We start from the raw sequence: 18,878 nt of genomic DNA, 5'->3' as shown, positions 1-18,878 counted from the left end.
AGGCTGTTCTTCAGGATTGAGAAGGAAGGGGGAGATGCCTGAATTAAAAAGTGAGGGGAGAGGAAATAGGGTAGCTGGAAAGTGAAAGGTGAAGCCAGGTGAGAGGGAACGGTCAGGGGCTGGAGAAGAAAGAATCTGATAGGAGAGGAGAGTGGACAATAGGAGAAAAGGAATAGGCGACCAAGGACAAGTGATAGGCAGGTGAGAAGTGAAAGGTCAGAGTGGAGAATAAAGGAACTGGGAGCAGGGGGAAATTTTGTTCACAGGAAGGGGAAATTGATACCCAGACAGAATATGAGGTGTTGAGAATATGAGAATAGGTGCTGAGACAGAATATGAGGTCTTGAGACAGAATATAAGGGTGGCCCCGTCTTGGCACAAGAGGAGGCCATGGATCGGCACATTAGAATGACCAGCACTTGTGGCAGATGGTGCTGAGCTGCTCGATGAAGTGACCCCCCCCCCCAATTTACGGAGGGTGCAATGGGAGAACAGGACACAACAGATGACCCCAGCAGATTTGTAAGTGAAGTGGTGCCTCATCTGGAAGGACTGTTTGGGATCCTGAAGGAAAGTGAGGGAGGAGGTGTTTGGGCAAGTGTAGAACTTAGGGCATGTGGATATAAGTTAGAGTTCTATAGATTTATTGAATAAGCCCAAAAGAAAATGAATTTCAGGTTTGTATTTTGTGACATACAGTATATGTACTTCGATAATAAAATTTATTTTGAACTTTGATTAGTTACACTTCAGCAGGTAGGTAGTTATCTCAGTTATGTTTAAAAATAACTCGTCACCATGTTAAATTTCATCAGCAAGATATAAAACTAATTGCAAGAAAAAGTCAGAAGCCTAAGAGATAGTTGGGACTCCATTTAATTTCTGACCTTATGGTTCTTCGAGGAGTTAAGAATGAGACTTAATTCTATGATTTCTGTTCAATTGAGAGTATAAGCAAACATACAAATACTAAGCAAACTAAATAAAGAGCTGAGAACCAATGCAAAAATGTGTAAGACAATAGAATAAAGATTGTGCCTGAAAAATCAATCACTTTTATATATAAGACATGAAGTTCCTTAGATAACGATAAACTAGTTAATAGGTTACATCATTAAAACAATTACATCAGATGGGTATTGTGCTAATACTTCATCGATGAAAAATGAGAAAGCTGATAAAGTGTTACTTTAGCTGTTATGCTGTTAAAGTATAAAGTGAGTGTAAAAATACATGAGTTTGTTAAAAAGTACAAATCTTATAAAAAATATTATTGAAAAAACTGGTTTCCATAAAGGAACCTGGTAGAGTCACATCTGAAAATTCGGAGGTGGAAAAACTTGAAGTGTCTATGTTACAGAGTATTTCAAAACTACAGTTATAGTACTGCATAATGATTTGATACATTTGCAATGCTTCTACGTTTGACCTATTCTGATAACAATTACTTTTAAACAAACACAAAACGTCAATTATGATAATAATATCCAATAATTATATTCGTGATTGAAGTCTTCCTTCAGTACTTGTTGACGAATTGGTTTTGGACTGTTTGTTATTTGTTAATGATTTGGATAGCTAAACACATGGCATGTATACTCTATATTTTGCATGTGTATATTGTGTATATTGCGCAATAAGTTTGCATCTGAGTGTGAAATAGGTGGTAAAGTGGATAATGAGGAAGGCTATCAAAGTTGCAGGGCAAAATCTTTATTGTCTGTGTTGGCACACCGAGGTATAGCTAATGGACTTTAATTTACTTCTGCGAGGTGCTGCATTTTGGGAAGTTAAATCCAGGTAGGAGTCTTGGAGTAAACAGCAGGGCCCTGGGAAGTGTTGCAGAAAAGAGGATACATGGTTTCTTGAATGTGAAGTTGCCGGAAGAGAGCGTGATAATGAAGGCTTTTTGACACACAGACCTTCACCACTCACGCATTGAGCATAAAATTGGAAGGTTATAGTGTGGTTTGTGCTGGTGAGGTTGCACTTGTAGTGTTGTGTTTGGTCTTGGAAGTATGTTATTAAACGAGAAAGAGTCCAGAAAAGGTTAACGAGCATGCTGTTAGGACCTGGCAGACTGAGTGGGAGGGGGTTGCACAGTCTAGGATTTATGAAATAAACCGTATAAGACTGAGAGGTAATCTTATAGAGGTGTATAAAATCTTCGGGGGATTAGATAGTGTGAATGCACTTAGTCTTTTCACATTCTCATGCGAATGAAGAATTAGAGGTACTAGGTATAAGGTGAGAGATAAAAAATTTAGCAGAAACCTGATGGATAACGTTATTGTTATATGAAGGGTGATATGTAGATGGAATGAGCTGCCAGAGCAAGTGGTTGAGAGAGTCACAATAACAACTTTTAAAAGACGGCTGGAAGGCAAATGGATAAGAATGGTTTAGAACAATATTGGCCAAACACTGGAAAATGGGATCAACTTGGATATCGCATCTTGGTTGGTAAGAATCCGTTGGGCTGAAGGAACTGTTCCTCTGATCTATAACTCTAAAACTCTATGACACCGTCCAGTCTGCAGAGGTATATGCTAAATGATGAGCTTCCAGCCTGTCCATAGGTTCAGTACTGAAGACGCACAATCTAGGTTCCTCTTCCTCAGGACACCAAAGAGCTAAGCCTAATATAAAATCCCGAAAAAGCTGCATGTTTAGAGGCACCCAATGGTGCTCTGTGTGCAGACTATGCTCATGATGTAAGTTTATAAAACTGAGCGTACAGACTGAAGAACAGTATGAATGTAAAGAAATTTGCACTGCTTTTTCAGATGTCTTGTGCTTATCTTTTTATGAATAAGGCTGTATGGTTGGAAAACATTCTAGACATTGGCTCTGACCACACACCATTTGCACACTCTCACTAATATAGAAATAACCTGAATTCACTATTCCCATTAAGTTGCATGGCTGTGCAACCACGTAGTAACTGAAATGCTTCCATGCACATAGTCTTTGTTGGTGTACCGCTGGCACTTTCTTTTATATCATGTTATTATAAAGTGACATACAGCTTTCAAGCAATGTAAAATGTTTCAACTCAGAGCAATGGTTGGTCCATCCAGCTGTAAAGAACAGTTAGAGAGAACCTTAGACGAAGAACAGACAGATCTGCAGATAGTAGGTCTCATGAGCAGGCAAATACTAGATTATTACAATTTTAGTGTATTGCATCTTGAGCTGATCTCAGATACTTTATATCTAAAGGAGGCCATCTGCAATACATTGCCTGATGTATGCCAACTGAATTCAACTTTTTTAAAATGTAATTGTATTTTAGGTTTCAGGTGAGTGGTATTGCCTGAGTCTCCAGCTCCTGGTGCAGACATGAGTGAGGTTATACAACTTGCTACTCTGGGCCGTCCTTTCCAGTTGGGAATGCTGTACGACTGCCGGTCAGATGTTCTGATCCCAGGTATTGGAATAAAATCATATTAATCAGTAGAGATCAATGCAGCCCAGTTGATTCAGGTCACCAATCTCAAGATAGTCATCAGGTTCTCTGGTTAAGCAAGGGAATAAGGATAATCTGGGAATAAAGATTATGAATTGTGGTATGGCTGATTTCAACATCATACAGAACCACTTGACAAAAGTAGACTAGTAGCAGCCAGCTGCAGGTAAATCTCCATCTGACAAGTCACTCATTAATCGAGGAGGTGTGGAGTGATGCAAGTGAGAAAGGGTACAATATCTGACAGGGTATGGGGAATGGTTTGATGCAGCAGTTAGACACAAACTATGGTCTTGTGCTATGTGTCTCTCATGAGGCCTATATATATCACAAAAGGTCCGTGTGCTCTTTGCAGATAAACCCCATCACCAGCAGAACTGCTTGATGAGAGCAATCATTTTCAATTGCTGTTGAAATTACATTTCTTCTGCCATAAGGCTAGTAGGGGGGACATTCACTGATAATTATGCATTGCTGAAATCCACAAAACAGACCATGTCTAAAGCAGCAAGACCTATATGACATTCAGTCACAAGCTGATGTTCCAAATGGCATTCCTGCCTCTGCAGTGTGGGACTGGGAACCCGTTTTAGACCAGGTGGCAAGCAGTTGTGCTGTCAGTTGGCTCAGGGTGAGGAAAAATGTTCTGGCAAGTGAACTAACCTGATATAAACCAGTGAAATATTTAGTTCAGCGAGGGCAAAGCATTGTACAGACAGTTTAAAATACAGCCAGTATAGGAAGATATTCAAATAAACAATATTCAAGATATTCAAATCTAGAATAGATTCTGTAGATGCTGGTGTTTTGATCAAGTAAATGCCAATTGACTGAAGCACTTTACATCAATTTAACAATTTTTAATGCTGTTTTTTTTTGTAGGTATCACATTGTGGGATTTACAGACACTCCAAAGCAATGTTGGCACTCGCGATCAGCCCAGCACTGAGTTTCAGATCATTGCATCTGATGCCATGGATGAGAAAGCCTCTGCACTTAATGTGTCTGGATCTATGAAAGTCAGTCTCATGTGTGGGCTAGTGGAAGTGAAAGGATCTGCAAAATACCTCAACGACACAAAGGGATCAAAGCAACAAGCGCGAGTTACCCTTCAGTATAAAACAACCACCAGGTTTGAACAACTGACAATGAGTCACTTAGGGAGGCAGAATATCACCTATCCGAGTGTGTTTGATGAGGGGTCAGCAACCCATGTCATTACAGCAGTGCTCTATGGGGCCCAGGCTTTCTTTGTGTTTGATCGAATGGTTTCCTCAGCAGAAAAATTGCAGGATATCCAGGGTAATATGGAGTCAGCTATTAAACGTCTCCCTAAGATTGCGATTGAGGGTGAGGCCTCCTTAAAAATGACAGAAGAACAAAAATCAAATGCTGAGAAATTTAGCTGCACCTTTTATGGGGATTTCTCTCTGAAGAACAATCCCACCACATTCCAAGATGCCATCAGCATCTATGCAACACTTCCAAGCTTACTGGGACCAGACGGGGAGCATGCAGTGCCCATGACAGTCTGGCTTTATCCTCTCAATAAACTAGACTCGACTGCTGTTCAACTGGTGAGAGAGATAAGTGTGGGATTGCTCACTCGCTGCCAGCATGCCCTAGAACAGCTCAGTGAGGCAGTGATGAGATGTAACGACATGCAGAAAGAAAGAGTTGCCAGTAAGTTTCCCGAGGTCAGGGACAGGATAGTAAAATTCCGAGAGTTGTGTCAGGAATGCAAACTAGTTTTCCAGAAGACTTTAGCGAAAGATCTTCCAATCATCCGGGGCGGTGCGGGTGAGGAAGAGTTACTGGTGGATATACTGAAAAAAAAGAAAGAGTCACCTCTCAGACACCAGTTGCTGATCACATGGCTGGATGACAAGGAAAGAGAGCTGAAGGTATTGGGGCATTATCTGAGGATATTCGATGACATATCTTCTGTGAAAATTGTACATGATTTGGAGGATGAATTGATGGATTGCGCAATGGACTACGTGGTTTGCTTTGCCTTTACAACGCTGCATCAGGAGGATACCTATCTGTCAGAGGCAATCAATTACCTCCAATCAAACGCAATTCCAAAGATGCGAACACCAATTCCTGCTGATGGAGACTACCGAACCCATCGTGGCGAGCAGTGGTTTCATTCAGAAGTTGTAAAACGAAAGATGAAGGAACAATCTCAGCTATTCCTTGATTTTGCCACGGCCAACAAATCACATGGGAACATAAAATTCCTTGTTGCTTCTGTGAAGGATGATAGCCACATAGGAACATCGATTTACTTGTATGAGGGTCCGTGTATAAAGAACCGATGCTTTGAACCCCCATCACAGCCCCCAAGAGCTGTGGCTAGTGGAACAACACATGACAGCGTGACACTGCAGATACACCCTCCTAGATATGGTACGAGTGAGATTGTGGGTTACAAGATAGAGTACAAAGCTACCCAGCAGGAGGAATGGACAACTGTGGATACACATGATAAATCTGAGTCTTTTACAATATCTGGGTTACAACCACATCAGGAATATTATTTCCAATACAGAGCAGTGACCAAGGTAGGGGTTAGCAAGGCCAGTGATAGCTATAGGCAAATTACACTTCCTACAAGTTCACCTGGTAAACTGGTCTTCGAGGATTGTTCATCCTTTGCAAAACTCTCCTGGGATAGCCCAAGTTGTATTGGAGCTGGTGTTAAAATAGTTCAGTACAGGATTGAGTATAGAGAAGAAACAGCTCTTACCTCGAACACAGAGGCTCCACTGTGGATGGAAGTAAAGCCGACAGAGAGTGAATGTCGCTATAATTTAATGGGACTGCAACCTCGGACAGATTACAGGGTCCGAGTGTCTGCTGACTGTGGAGAAGCAGGTTCGAGTGTCCCAAGTGAAGAGATTTTAATAAAAATAGGAGAAACAACAAAGGAAATACCCCAGACTCTTCACACAGAAGGCCAATTATTATCTACAGGAAACCCTTCCATTTACATGGTAAACCTGCAGAAGGAGGTCTTTAATGAGTCAAAGCATCTTGTGAACTGTTTCTTTGGAAAACCCAGCATAGGAGAAAGAATGAAGACAATTATGGTTATGGGAGCTACAGGGTCAGGAAAGACAACTCTTATTAATGGGATGATTAATTACATCTTGGGTGTGGAATGGGGTGATAACTTCAGATACAGGTTAATACAGGAAGAGACAGGAAAGTCCCAAGCTGAAAGTCAGACATCCTCCATCACTGCATACAACCTACACCATCAGGTGGGATTTAAAATCGATTACTCGTTGACAATAATTGATACGCCAGGATTCGGGGATACCAGGGGGATAAGCCGAGATAAACTGATTACTGACAACATTCGCGAGTTTTTCACCTCCCCACAGGGGGTTGATCAGATTGATGCTGTGTGTTTTGTTGCTCAAGCCTCTTTGGCTCGCCTGACTCAAACACAGAAATATGTCTTTGATTCAATTCTTTCTGTTTTTGGCAAAGATATTGCAGAGAACATTCAGATATTGGTGACATTCGCAGATGGAAAGCGTCCTCCTGTTCTGGAGGCTTTGAAGGTAGCTGAGGTACCATGTCCCAAAGATAAAAATGGTATGCCAATTCACTTCAAGTTTAACAATTCTGTCATATTTGCCCAACGTCCAGTATCTGGAAATGCTGCCAAAAAGAGGAGCTCTGATGACAGTGGGGAAGAAGAAGAGGATGATGATAACTTTGATGCAATGTTCTGGAAGATGGGAACTAACAGTATGAAGAAATTCTTTAGAGCTCTCGACACAATGGAGCCAAAAAGTTTAGTTTTGACCAAAGAAGTTTTGAGGGAACGTAACCAGTTGGAAGCTACAATGAAGGGTTTGCAGAATCAGATTCAAGTTGGACTGACCAAATTGGAGGAACTTAAGAAAACACAACAGGTTCTGGAGCAGCATCAGAACAAGCTGGATGAAAATAAAGACTTTGAGTTTGAAGTTGAGGTCACATATACAATAAGGAAGGATCTTGAACGTAATGCTTCAACAGTAAACGTTTGTAAGAAATGTGAATTTAATTGCCATGATCCCTGTACTTATGCTGCATATATTTTAAAATATTGGTGTGTATCAATGGATAAATGGGGCAATTGTAAAGTCTGTCCTAATAAATGTGGCATGGGTCACCACTCAAGGGAAAGGTACAAGTATGTCTATGAAAAAGTAAAGAAGAAGAAGACATTAGGTGACATAAAGAAAAAGTACGAGAAGGCCTGTGGTGAGAAGATAACACAGGAGAAGATCATGGAAGAGCTTAAGCAGGAGTTTGAAGGGGTTCAGAATGCAGTGCTGGAGTTGATTGTACAATTATCTCAGAGTATTAGAAGACTTGAAGAAGTAGCTCTGAGACCAAATCCTCTTTCCACCCCAGCTTACATTGACCTCCTGATTCAGTCTGAGAAAGATGAAGGGAAACCTGGGTACATGGAGCGAATTCAGTCACTGACAATGGTCAAAGAGCAGGCAGTGTTAATGGAACAGGTCATCAGCAATGGCAAGCAGTCATCAGAGGATATGAGACAAGATCTACTGACAGGAAAGAAAGATGTTCGGCAATTGATCAAAAGCAAATGTTCTAAATTTTCTGATTGGCTGCTTGGTGATAAGTAACTGGCATACATTTCAGCTATTTCTAATGTGGGGAGACAAAGCTTTATCTAGGTGATTTAAAAAACTGCTTATTATATATTCCCTCCATTTCGTTCCCCATCTGCCCTCAGTGTTTAATGGCGCATCATCCATCCACAGTGCTGGCTTCCTTCAACCAGCCTGGTGTGTCATCCAGGTAGAGTCATCACCAGAGGCTCTTCTGAGGCTAGCTGACATGAACTGTTTCCTATCTGTGTCCATACCTTGGAGGCAAACCTTCCCAACATCAATGCTTTCCTTTGTCACAGGGTGTCCCAAGATGTATGTCCTTACTTCCTTCCTCAATTCCCACTCTCTCTATCCTGTCAGATGACTCATTCCTCCATCCATACAGGATGACTGGAAAACTTCTCCCAAGTGATGTCAAAGAACATAGAAGGGCATTCAGTCCACTGACCCAATGTTGGCTTTCAAAGCAACCCATTTCCCTGATATCCTTGTCATCTTCTCTTGGTCAAATGCCAAACAACCCACTCATTCACGTGTAATGGAAGGTGAATACAGCTGCAGATGTTGAAAATATGAAATAAATACAGAAGAGTTTGGAACCCCTCAGTGGGTCAGACAGCATAAATGAGAGTAAAATAGTTCATGTTTCAGATCTATGATCTTCATCAGAACTTTCAGAGGCATTGTTTTGAGTATCTCAGCATGAGAACAAATGCAGCAGAGAAGTAGGTTAAAGTGAACAGCCCAGACCCGGTCTTTAACAGTTTCTTTCTTTACAAATGCTGCGTGACAGAGTGCTCTCAGCACTTCCTGTACTTACAGTAATTCTCCCATCAATCACATTCATGGAGTGTGGATGGGGCAATAGGTATCTGACGGAGAGATTTACAATAACCAATTAATTGATTGACCTTTAAGATAGTCTAAAAGTTATAAATATAAATGTGAAACAGGAACATAGTGGTTTGGTGTACAGATGCTTCAAAATTTGGAAATGGTAGATCAGAATCAATCAGATTTTAATGGAAACTCAGGTTAAATCTCGATGTGAAAACCTGCACATGTTGAAAGTCTGAAACAAAGAGACATTAACCAACTCATAACATGATTTCCACCTGCTCAAAACCAGCAGAATTTAAGATTGATCAGTGGTGTGAACTTTACCCAGAGCTGCACTCCAGGGAACTCTCTGTTCCTGCAGCTCGCACCAATGGTACAGGACAACTGGACATTGGCCAACAGCCATGGAACTCAGCAGGGATGAATGGTCATAAATGTGGTAAATATCTGGAATGGTAGGAGTTCACCCGAAACCATTGACTGGAGTGAATATTTCCATTCAGACACATCTATCCCCTGAACCTCACAGAAACTTTGATGACCCAATCTAGAAGGAAGAATCTGACCCCACAAGGTATGAGGGCATCCATTACTGACTTCACAGGAATCCTCAACGACTTTGTTTTGTGTGCAGTAGATTGTTCTGGCAATGGAGAATATCCGTGCCTTCAAGTATTTCTGAAGGATTCAGTCCTTCCACTTGGATGTTCGATGTCATGAATCAGTCTCTCAGCCACTCTGCACTCATTGCAGAAGTCCACACATCTGTGTTCTCTCTCTTTGCTCTTTAGGATCTGCTCTAGCTTCTTCCTCCAACATCTGTCCGGGGAGCTGGAGAGAAATGTACTCCCTCAGAAGGTCAATTAGAAAAGTTCCCAACCCCTCATGCCTTAAGGGCAAATACAGAGGATGTATCGATCACACCAGGAATTGACAGTGATGGTTACTCAGTCAAACTTCTCACCTCGCAATCAAATTTTGCATTGATGTCATTATCACACTCAGGAGGACAAATGGAATAGGACATGAGTTGAATGAGCAACCTCCTTCCCACTCCCTATCCTGACCATTGGGGAAAACACCTTTGACTGCTGGGCACCGTTAACTGAGGAATAAAGAGAGAATTCCCGTAGGCAATCTCTATAGAGGACATGCCTCAAGGGAAGGATAGTCATTGGACCTGATGTACACTTGAGAAACATTTGCAAAAGGATCGTTAAGGTATCAGACATCAAAATGCAGCTGGGAGTCAAGTGTTCAGTCTTGCACTCGTTAGGATGTGATTCAATTTAGAGCAGGTTCCACTGTAGTGTTTACAAAGAGCTGTGAAAATATGAAGAAATGCACAGAAAATTTGGGATCAGATGGACAGCTCTTGTACAGACTGGCTGGACTTAATGGCCTCTCCCTATGCTCAGACCCTTCAGAACACATTCTCAATCTCTGTATTTTATTTCACCAGGCAGTGAGCTTCCATTAGTGAGCCCTCATTGAATCTCTCAAAATTGTAAATCAGAAGATTTGATGAGGTATAGCTTGATGCATTCCTGACCATTTGCTCACTTAGGATGGAGGCAGAGTGTCCGTAGCCTAGCTCACAATGGGAGTGAGAGTTACTGCCTCGTAGTGCTGTGGTGGCAGCAGCCTAGCCTGTATTTTGTATATTGGAATGGAGAAGGGCAGAGCTTGCCCTGAGGCACTTGCTGCATTGCGCCCCCACAACCAACCAAGGAGATCAAAGCTGCTGTCCTCAAAAACTTGCGATAAAGGCCTCTAGGGATGCAGGAAAACCACCGCGTATACTCTTTATCAGAAGCCCTTGTTATGCGACCACTGATGCCAGGCAGACAATCTCTAAAGGGAATTGATAATGTCTCGGGTCACCCGTTTTATAAAAACACTGCCCAGAAGAAAGCAATGGCACACCACTTTTGTGTAAAAAATTGTCAAAAACTATCATGGTCATGGAAAGACTTTGATCACCCACGTGATACGACGCTCAATGAAACAAACGGAATACTCTGTATTAAGTCTGCCAGTACAGAAACAGGCCCCTGTCTGTGTCTATGCTTGCAAACTATTACCTCTATTGATGTCATTGTATAGCATTTGGCACGTAGTCTTCTGCACTTTGGCATTTCAAGTATTTGAAGTGCTCATCTAAATTCCTCGTAAGTGCGAGATTCTCTGCCTCCAAGATCCCTTCTGGCAGTTTGTTCCAGGTTTCAGCCACCATCTGTTTCGAAAGGTTCTTCCTTAAACCCCTCTAAATTTTCTACTTCTCTGCAATCTTTTACTGTGTGAGGGTCCTTACCTTTAATGTGAGCCAGCGAATCTTGTAGGGGGCTTTTAAGAAAAGGTTGTTAATACATACCCCATCGCCTCTCCTCAGAAAATGTATTACTCAATCAGGAGCCCGCTGGAGCATCGTTTTTCCCAACAGAAACAAAGGCTATGCTGTCTCTCCTCAGGACTGAAATGCTACAGATTCCAGCCAGTATACTTGCGACTCTGCTCTGCATTCCGTCCCATACAATTGCATCCTCCCTGCTGCGTGAAACCTAGAACTACACACAATAATCCAGCTGCTTCTTGATAGATGTTGTATAAACTGTACTGTAACCACTCCTTACTGAGAATCTATGACATGGAGTATAAAGGCAAGAATCCCCTTTGGCTTCTCTGCTACCTCTGATGGGGCCGTCGGGTCACAAGCCTCTAAACAGAAACTGAATGTTTCGTCCAATCAAGATGGCGCCAGCCAACAACGATTCATAGAAACATAGAAACATAGAAAATAGGTGCAGGAGTAGGCCATTTGGCCCTTCGAGCCTGCGTCGCCATTTATTATGATCATGGCTGATCATCCAACTCAGAACCCCGCCCCAGCCTTCCCTCCATACCCCCTTGACCCCCGTAGCCACAAGGGCCATATCTAACTCCCTCTTAAACATAGCCAATGAACTGGCCTCAACTGTTTCCTGTGGCAGAGAATTCCACAGATTCACCACTCTCTGTGTGAAGAAGTTTTTCCTAATCTCGGTCCTAAAAGGCTTCCCCTCTATCCTCAAACTGTGACCCCTCGTTCTGGACTTCCCCAACATCGGGAACAATCTTCCTGCATCTAGCCTGTCCAATCCCTTTAGGATCTTATACGTTTCAATCAGATCCCCCCCTCAATCTTCTAAATTCCAACGAGTACAAGCCCAGTTCATCCAGTCTTTCTTCATATGAAAGTCCTGCCATCCCAGGAATCAATCTGGTGAACCTTCTTTGTACTCCCTCTAAGGCAAGGATGTCTTTCCTCAGATTAGGGGACCAAAACTGCACACAATACTCCAGGTGTGGTCTCACCAAGGCCTTGTACAACTGCAGTAGTACCTCCCTGCTCCTGTACTCGAATCCTCTTGCTATAAATGCCAGCATACCATTCGCCTTTTTCACCGCCTGCTGTACCTGCATGCCCACTTTCAATGACTGGTGTATAATGACACCCAGGTCTCGTTGCACCTCCCCTTTTCCTAATCGGCCACCATTCAGATAATAATCTGTTTTCCTATTTTTGCCACCAAAGTGGATAACTTCACATTTATCCACATTAAATTGCATCTGCCATGAATTTGCCCACTCACCTAACCTATCCAAGTCACCCTGCATCCTCTTAGCATCCTCCTCACAGCTAACACTGCCACCCAGCTTCGTGTCATCTGCAAACTTGGAGATGCTGCATTTAATTCCCTCATCCAATCATTAATATATATTGTAAACAACTGGGGTCCCAGCACTGAGCCTTGCGGTACCCCACTAGTCACCGCCTGCCGTTCTGAAAAGGTCCCGTTTATTCCCACTATTTGCTTCCTGTCTGCTAACCAATTCTCCACCCACACCAATACCTTACCCCCAATACCGTGTGCTTTAAGTTTGCACACTAATCTCCTGTGTGGGACCTTATCAAAAGCCTTTTGAAAATCCAAATATACCACATCCACTGGTTCTTCCCTATCCACTCTACTAGTTACATCCTCAAAAAATTCTATGAGATTCGTCAGACATGATTTTCCTTTCACAAATCCATGCTGACTTTGTCTGATCATTTCACTGCTTTCCAAATGCGCTGTTATCACATCCTTGATAACTGACTCCAGCAGTTTCTCCACCACCGACGTTAGGCTAACCGGTCTATAATTCCCCGGTTTCTCTCTCCCTCCTTTTTTAAAAAGTGGAGTTACATTAGCCACCCTCCAATCCTCAGGAACTAGTCCAGAATCTAACGAGTTTTGAAAAATTATCACTAATGCATCCACTATTTCTAGGGCTACTTCCTTAAGCACTCTAGGATGCAGACCATCTGGCCCTGGCGATTTATCTGCCTTCAATCCCTTCAATTTACCTAACACCACTTCCCTACTAACATGTATTTCGCTCAGTTCCTCCATCTCACTGGACCCTCTGTCCCCTACTATTTCTGGAAGATTATTTATGTCCTCCTTAGTGAAGACAGAACCAAAGTAATTGTTCAATTGGTCTGCCATGTCCTTGCTCCCCATAATCAATTCACCTGTTTCTGTCTGCAGGGGACCTACATTTGTCTTTACCAGTCTTTTCCTTTTTACATATCTATAAAAGCTTTTACAGTCCGTTTTTATGTTCCCTGCCAGTTTTCTCTCATAATCTTTTTTCCCCTTCCTAATTAAGCCCTTTGTCCTCCTCTGCTGAACTCTGAATTTCTTCCAGTCCTCAGGTGAGCCACTTTCTCTGGCTAATTTGTATGCTTCTTCTTTGGAATTGATACTATCCCTAATTTCTCTTGTCAGCCACGGGTGCACTACCTTCCTTGATTTATTCTTTTGCCAAACTGGGATGAACAATTGTTGTAGTTCATTCCTCAGGCAACAACTTCTAGAAAGCCAATCATTTCAGTTGTTCTACATCTGCCACTTTTTCTTTTTAGCGTAATTTTGTTTTCGAAATTGTTGGAGCCCATAACTTACAGTCTGCAGTTCGACTGAGTGAGTTAGCACTCTGCTACGAGGAGAAGCTCAGGGACGAGATGAGGGGCCAAGATCGACTACATTTGTCGCCAGTTAAAGCGTCGAGGTAGATTGGAACATCGAAGCAAATGCAAAGGGGAGTTTGCGGTTCCTGGAGAGCCCACTGGCTCGAGTCGCTGCCGTCGGAGAGGCCGCTGCGTCCCGATGCTGTCAGAGATGTTATCGAAATTCTGAGATATATCGATTGGACTATAGTTCACGTTGTCCTCTTTCAGTTCTACGTTTTTTCGCTCATTCTTTCTTGTTGAGGATTTGCGAGCTCGCGGGTGGGGTTGGGTTAGTTTTTGTTTTGAGGGAGGGTTTGTAGGCTTTTTTGCGGGGATTGCGAGTTTTTGTTTCTTTATCATTTCATGCGGGGCAGGGGTGGGGGTGGGGGGTGGGGGGTGGGGCGGAGGTGGTGGGTAACTGATGTCTTTCTTTCAACCACTTAAATGGCTTTCTGTATTCTACCGCTATATGGAGAAGAGACAAATTACAAGAGTTGTGTTTTACATAAGTACTTTGATAATAAACTGAACATTTGAACTTTAGAATGTCACAACATCACCCTTCCCTTCCTTTAATAAATCAGTTCTGGAACCAATTTGCATTGGATTCTACATGCTCTAACCTTTCGATTTCTTTCCCACATGTGGACTTGTCCAAGTCAACATATATCAATCAGATCAATACATCTAACCCCTTCAAATTGTTGAAACAAATTGATCAAAGAGGAGCTACTCTGAACACCCCTTCCCTGACAACCTGACTAATTCCTGACTTTGGTGTGTAAATGAAACCCGTCCTCCAGTATTTATCCCCATAGCTTCCTGACTACCGATTCAATGCATTTATCCTTGTTTATCCCCGCTACTCTTTTTAAAACAAACCTGTCAGATTTGCTGTCCTTACCTTCCACCCTTCTGCGGACACTTTGTCCCTGAACTACTATTCCAGTTTTACATGATTTTCAGATGTGAAAGAGCTTAGACTGATCACTTATGAATTCAACCCTTTCCAGTCTGATAAATATCTAATCTAAACAGCAGGAGGACAGTGCTACATAAAGTGAACCAAACATTATCCATTGTAAAGTTTTAGAAACATAGAACACCTACAGCACAATACAGGCCCTTCGGCCCACAAAGCTGTGCCGATCATGTCCTTACTTTAGAACTACCAAGGCTTACTCATAGCCCTCTATTTTTCTAAACTCCATGTATCCACCCAGGGGTCTCTTAAAAGACCCTATCGTTTCCGCCTCCACCACCGCCGCTGGCAGCCCATTCCACACACTCACCACTCTCTGCATAAAAAAACAGACCCCTGACATCTCCTCTGTACCTACTTCCAAGCACCTTAAAACTATGCACTCTCATGCTAGCCATTTTAGCCCTAGGAAAAAGCCTCTGACTATCCACACGATCAATGCCTCTCATTATTTTGTCCACTTCTATTAGGTCACCTCTCATCCTCCATCGCTCTAAGGAGAAAAGGCCAAGTTCACTCAACCTATTCTCATAAGGCATGCTCTCCAATCCAGGCAACGTCCCTGTAAATCTCCTCTGCTCCCTTTCTGTAATGAGGCGAACAGAATTGTGCACAGTGTTCCAAATGGGGTCTGACCAGGGTCCTATGTAGCTGCAACATTACCACTTGGCTCCTAAACTCGATCCCACGATTGATGAAGGCCAATGCACCATATGCACTCTTAACCACAGAGTCATCCTCCATAGAAGCTTTGAGTGTCCTATGGACTCGGACCACAAGATTCCTTTGATCCTCCCCACTGCCGAGTCTTACTATTAATGCTATATTCTGCCATCATATTTGACCTACCAAAATGAACCACCTCACAATTATCTGGGTTGAACTCCATCTGCCACTTCTCAGCCCAGTTTTGCATCCTATCAATGTCCCGTTGTAAACTCTGACGGTCTGTCAGACTACTCAAAACACCATCAACCTTTGTGTCATCAGAAAATTCACTCATCCATCCCTCCACTTCCTCATCCAGTTCACTTATCAAAATAACTAAGAGTAGGGGTTCCAGAACAGATCCCCGAGGCACACGATTGGTCACTGGCCTCCATGCAGAATATGACCTGTCTAGAAGCACACTTTGCCTTCTGTGGGCAAGCCAGTTCTGGATCCATAAAGCAATGACCCCTTGAATCCCATGCCTCCTTACTTTCGTAATAAGACTTGCATGGGTACCTTATCAAATGTCTTGTTAAAATCCATATGCACTACATTTACGGATCTACCTTCACCAATGTATTTAGTCACGTCCTCAAAAATTCCAATCAGTCTCGTAAGGCGCGACCTGTCTTTGACAAGCCATGTTGACTATTCCTAATCATATTATGCCTCTACTATTTACCTAGGGACTATTCTTCTGATGAATTTACATTGTTAGTACTGCATGTTAAAACGTACAAACCTTACAGACATTGCATTGTTAAAAATGTTTCATTTGCGGAATTAGCAGCAAATTTGCAAATAAAATCGATGTACTAAGATCGATTAGTGAACCGCACGTGCAAGCTTAGAACAATTTGTGTGGAGGTCAACTTCTTGTTCGGGTCGAAATAACTAGAGTCACCAAAGGCTGAAATCAAAGAGATTGACACTCCTTTCAAGTATTGATCAGGCGATCTCAAACTGGGTAGGAGGAACAAGACGTGTGTTTGCAGGGAAGAATTGCTACTAGGAAAACATGAAGAATGAGGGAGGAGCAACGGAGGGAGAGACAACAGATAGGCTGATGGGTAGAAAGCAGCGAGATGTAGCGAAAGAGGGATGCAGTGAGGGAACAGGAAGAGGAAGACAAATTGGAGAAAGAAAAAGAGCGGAAGAGTAGGGACAGAGAGATTACATGAGATGAGTTAGAGAGTGGAAGAGAGGCAACAGGCTGAACGGAATTGAAGTAGCAGTGATGGGGATAGTGGGAGACTGTCGATGCATTGATACGGGAGGGGTTGGAGATGGAGAGAATTAAAGTAGGAGAACTGGTAAGCTGTTGTGAGGGAGATATTGGAAGGAAATATAAGGCGAAGTCATCGAACAACTGTTTCGAAATTCGACATTGTGATCTCTTCCCCTGCAGTGTGAGCTTCAGCTTGTAATGATCTGCAATGAAATAAAATGCATCATATCCTCAGTACCAGTCTTCAATATTGCTACTTCCACAAAGAAATAAATGAAATATGGTTGATATTTCTGAATAACCGTCCATAATGAAAATGATGATTAGGGGACACAAAAGCGCCGTGAACAGTGCAACCGGTTACAAAAAAAACTCCAGCAAAAGCAGAGAATGTTGTAGTGGGCACATAATGACAATGGTGATTTGATCTAAAGAAGGGTAAAATGATTCTGTTTCTCAGTGAAAATGAGGAATAACAATAAAAATAGTATTTGTTAGTTTTAACTGGGTGGACGGAGTGAGAAGGAACAGCCACGACTGCTCTCATATAAGCTACTAAATACACAAAGGAGCTGAGCATGAGTGGACAGGAAACAGCAGCCTGGCCCGTTACATGTCTGTGGTAAAGGAGAATTTCACACTGAAATCGGCCAAGTGCTGGGGTGACGAGATGGAGAGAGTGGGATGGCCACAGGCGCAACTTAAGAAGTGCCTTTTTTGGGAGACCTTACAATCTTCTGTGAAGTACAGATTGAACTGCGGCTGTTCACTGAATGAACGTGCTCCCGGTTTAATACTTGCACCAAAATGGCAGACCAAGCCAAAACAGGAGAAGCGGGTATCGATCCCTGGAAGCACAGCTTACTGCACAGGCAAGAGGGGTAGAATGGTCTACTCCTGTTTCACCACCTTAGACCAAGTGATCTCCGTTACTAATGGAGATTATCTGGACTTGACGTCTTTCTGAAGAGACACCACTGTCATCAGGATCCGTAAGGAAGTTGGTCATCGGACCCCAAAACAAGGGATGGAAGATGCAACTGGGGAAGGCCCCGAGGGCGGTGGCATAAGCCTTCACCATAACAGATGGTACTCAGGCACTGATGAATCATGATCCTTTTGAGGCGTGCGCTTGTATGCGCGCACATATCTTTTGCTTCTAGCGTACAAAGGAATTTAAACTGCACATAATGGGTTGTCACCTTTTACCTCGTTGGCATTTTAGGTATATTTCACAATTGGACACTATCACACTCCCTTTTCCGGTTTCTGTTGCGGAATATGTTGATAACGTGGCGTTTGCGATGATTCGGCTGCAGACTGGCTTATACTGTTTTCATTGAAGAAATTATTGATTGACCAAGTCGAATTCCAAAGAAGCGAAGGGTATGAAGCGAAAAAAAAACAACTGCGAGTTCATTTAAATTGCAATGGCTTAATGTAACAGTAGAAACTGCTACAACGAAAGCTCACGAGGTAAGGAACGCGCAGCAGACCTAATAGAAGTGTATCACATTATGAGAGGCTGAGATAGTCAGAATCTGCTGAATTTGCTGATGATACAACCATTGTTAGTAGCATCTCAGATGGAGACGAGAGAGCGTACGGGAGTGAGATATGCCAACTAGTGGAGTGGTGTCGCAACAACAACCTTGCACTCAACGTCAGTAAGTCGAAAAAGCTGATTGTGGACTTCAGGAAGTGTAAGACAAAGGAACACATACCAATCTTCATAGTCGGATCAGAAGAGGAGAGAGTGAACAGTTTCAAGTTCCTGGTGTCAAGATCTCTGAGGACCTAAGGTAGCTATGATTTTTGGTATACCTTCTATAGAGGTACCGTGGAGAGCGTTCTGACAGGTTGCATCACTATGTGGTATAGGGGAGGGGGCTACTGCACGGGACCGAAAATAAATGCAGAGGGTCGTAAATTTAGTCGACTCCATCTTGGGGACAAGCCTAAAA

At 42.7% G+C, this 18,878-nt stretch overlaps 1 protein-coding gene across 5 annotated transcripts in view; it reads left to right on the top strand.

Moving 5' to 3' along the window:
- The window catches only part of LOC134341106 (uncharacterized), a 28,437-nt gene extending 14,907 nt beyond the window's left edge, over positions 1 to 13,530 (top strand). For 4 of the 5 annotated variants that reach the window (XM_063038865.1, XM_063038864.1, XM_063038866.1 and 1 more), the window contains exons 2-3: positions 3,296 to 3,430; positions 4,352 to 13,530. In XM_063038865.1, the coding sequence (XP_062894935.1) occupies positions 3,343 to 3,430; positions 4,352 to 8,127 (3,864 nt within the window). In that variant the 5' untranslated portion in view covers positions 3,296 to 3,342 and the 3' untranslated portion in view covers positions 8,128 to 13,530. Of the gene's footprint in view, positions 1 to 413; positions 523 to 3,295; positions 3,431 to 4,351 lie in introns of those variants that run through there. The other variant, XM_063038868.1, reaches the window with a different exon arrangement.
- The last annotated feature ends 5,348 nt before the right edge of the window (positions 13,531 to 18,878 follow it).

Source organism: Mobula hypostoma (assembly GCF_963921235.1).
Source record: "Mobula hypostoma chromosome 5 unlocalized genomic scaffold, sMobHyp1.1 SUPER_5_unloc_1, whole genome shotgun sequence".
In the NCBI taxonomy this organism is placed as follows: Eukaryota; Metazoa; Chordata; class Chondrichthyes; order Myliobatiformes; family Myliobatidae; genus Mobula; species Mobula hypostoma.
This window is presented reverse-complemented; position numbering and strand designations above follow the sequence as displayed.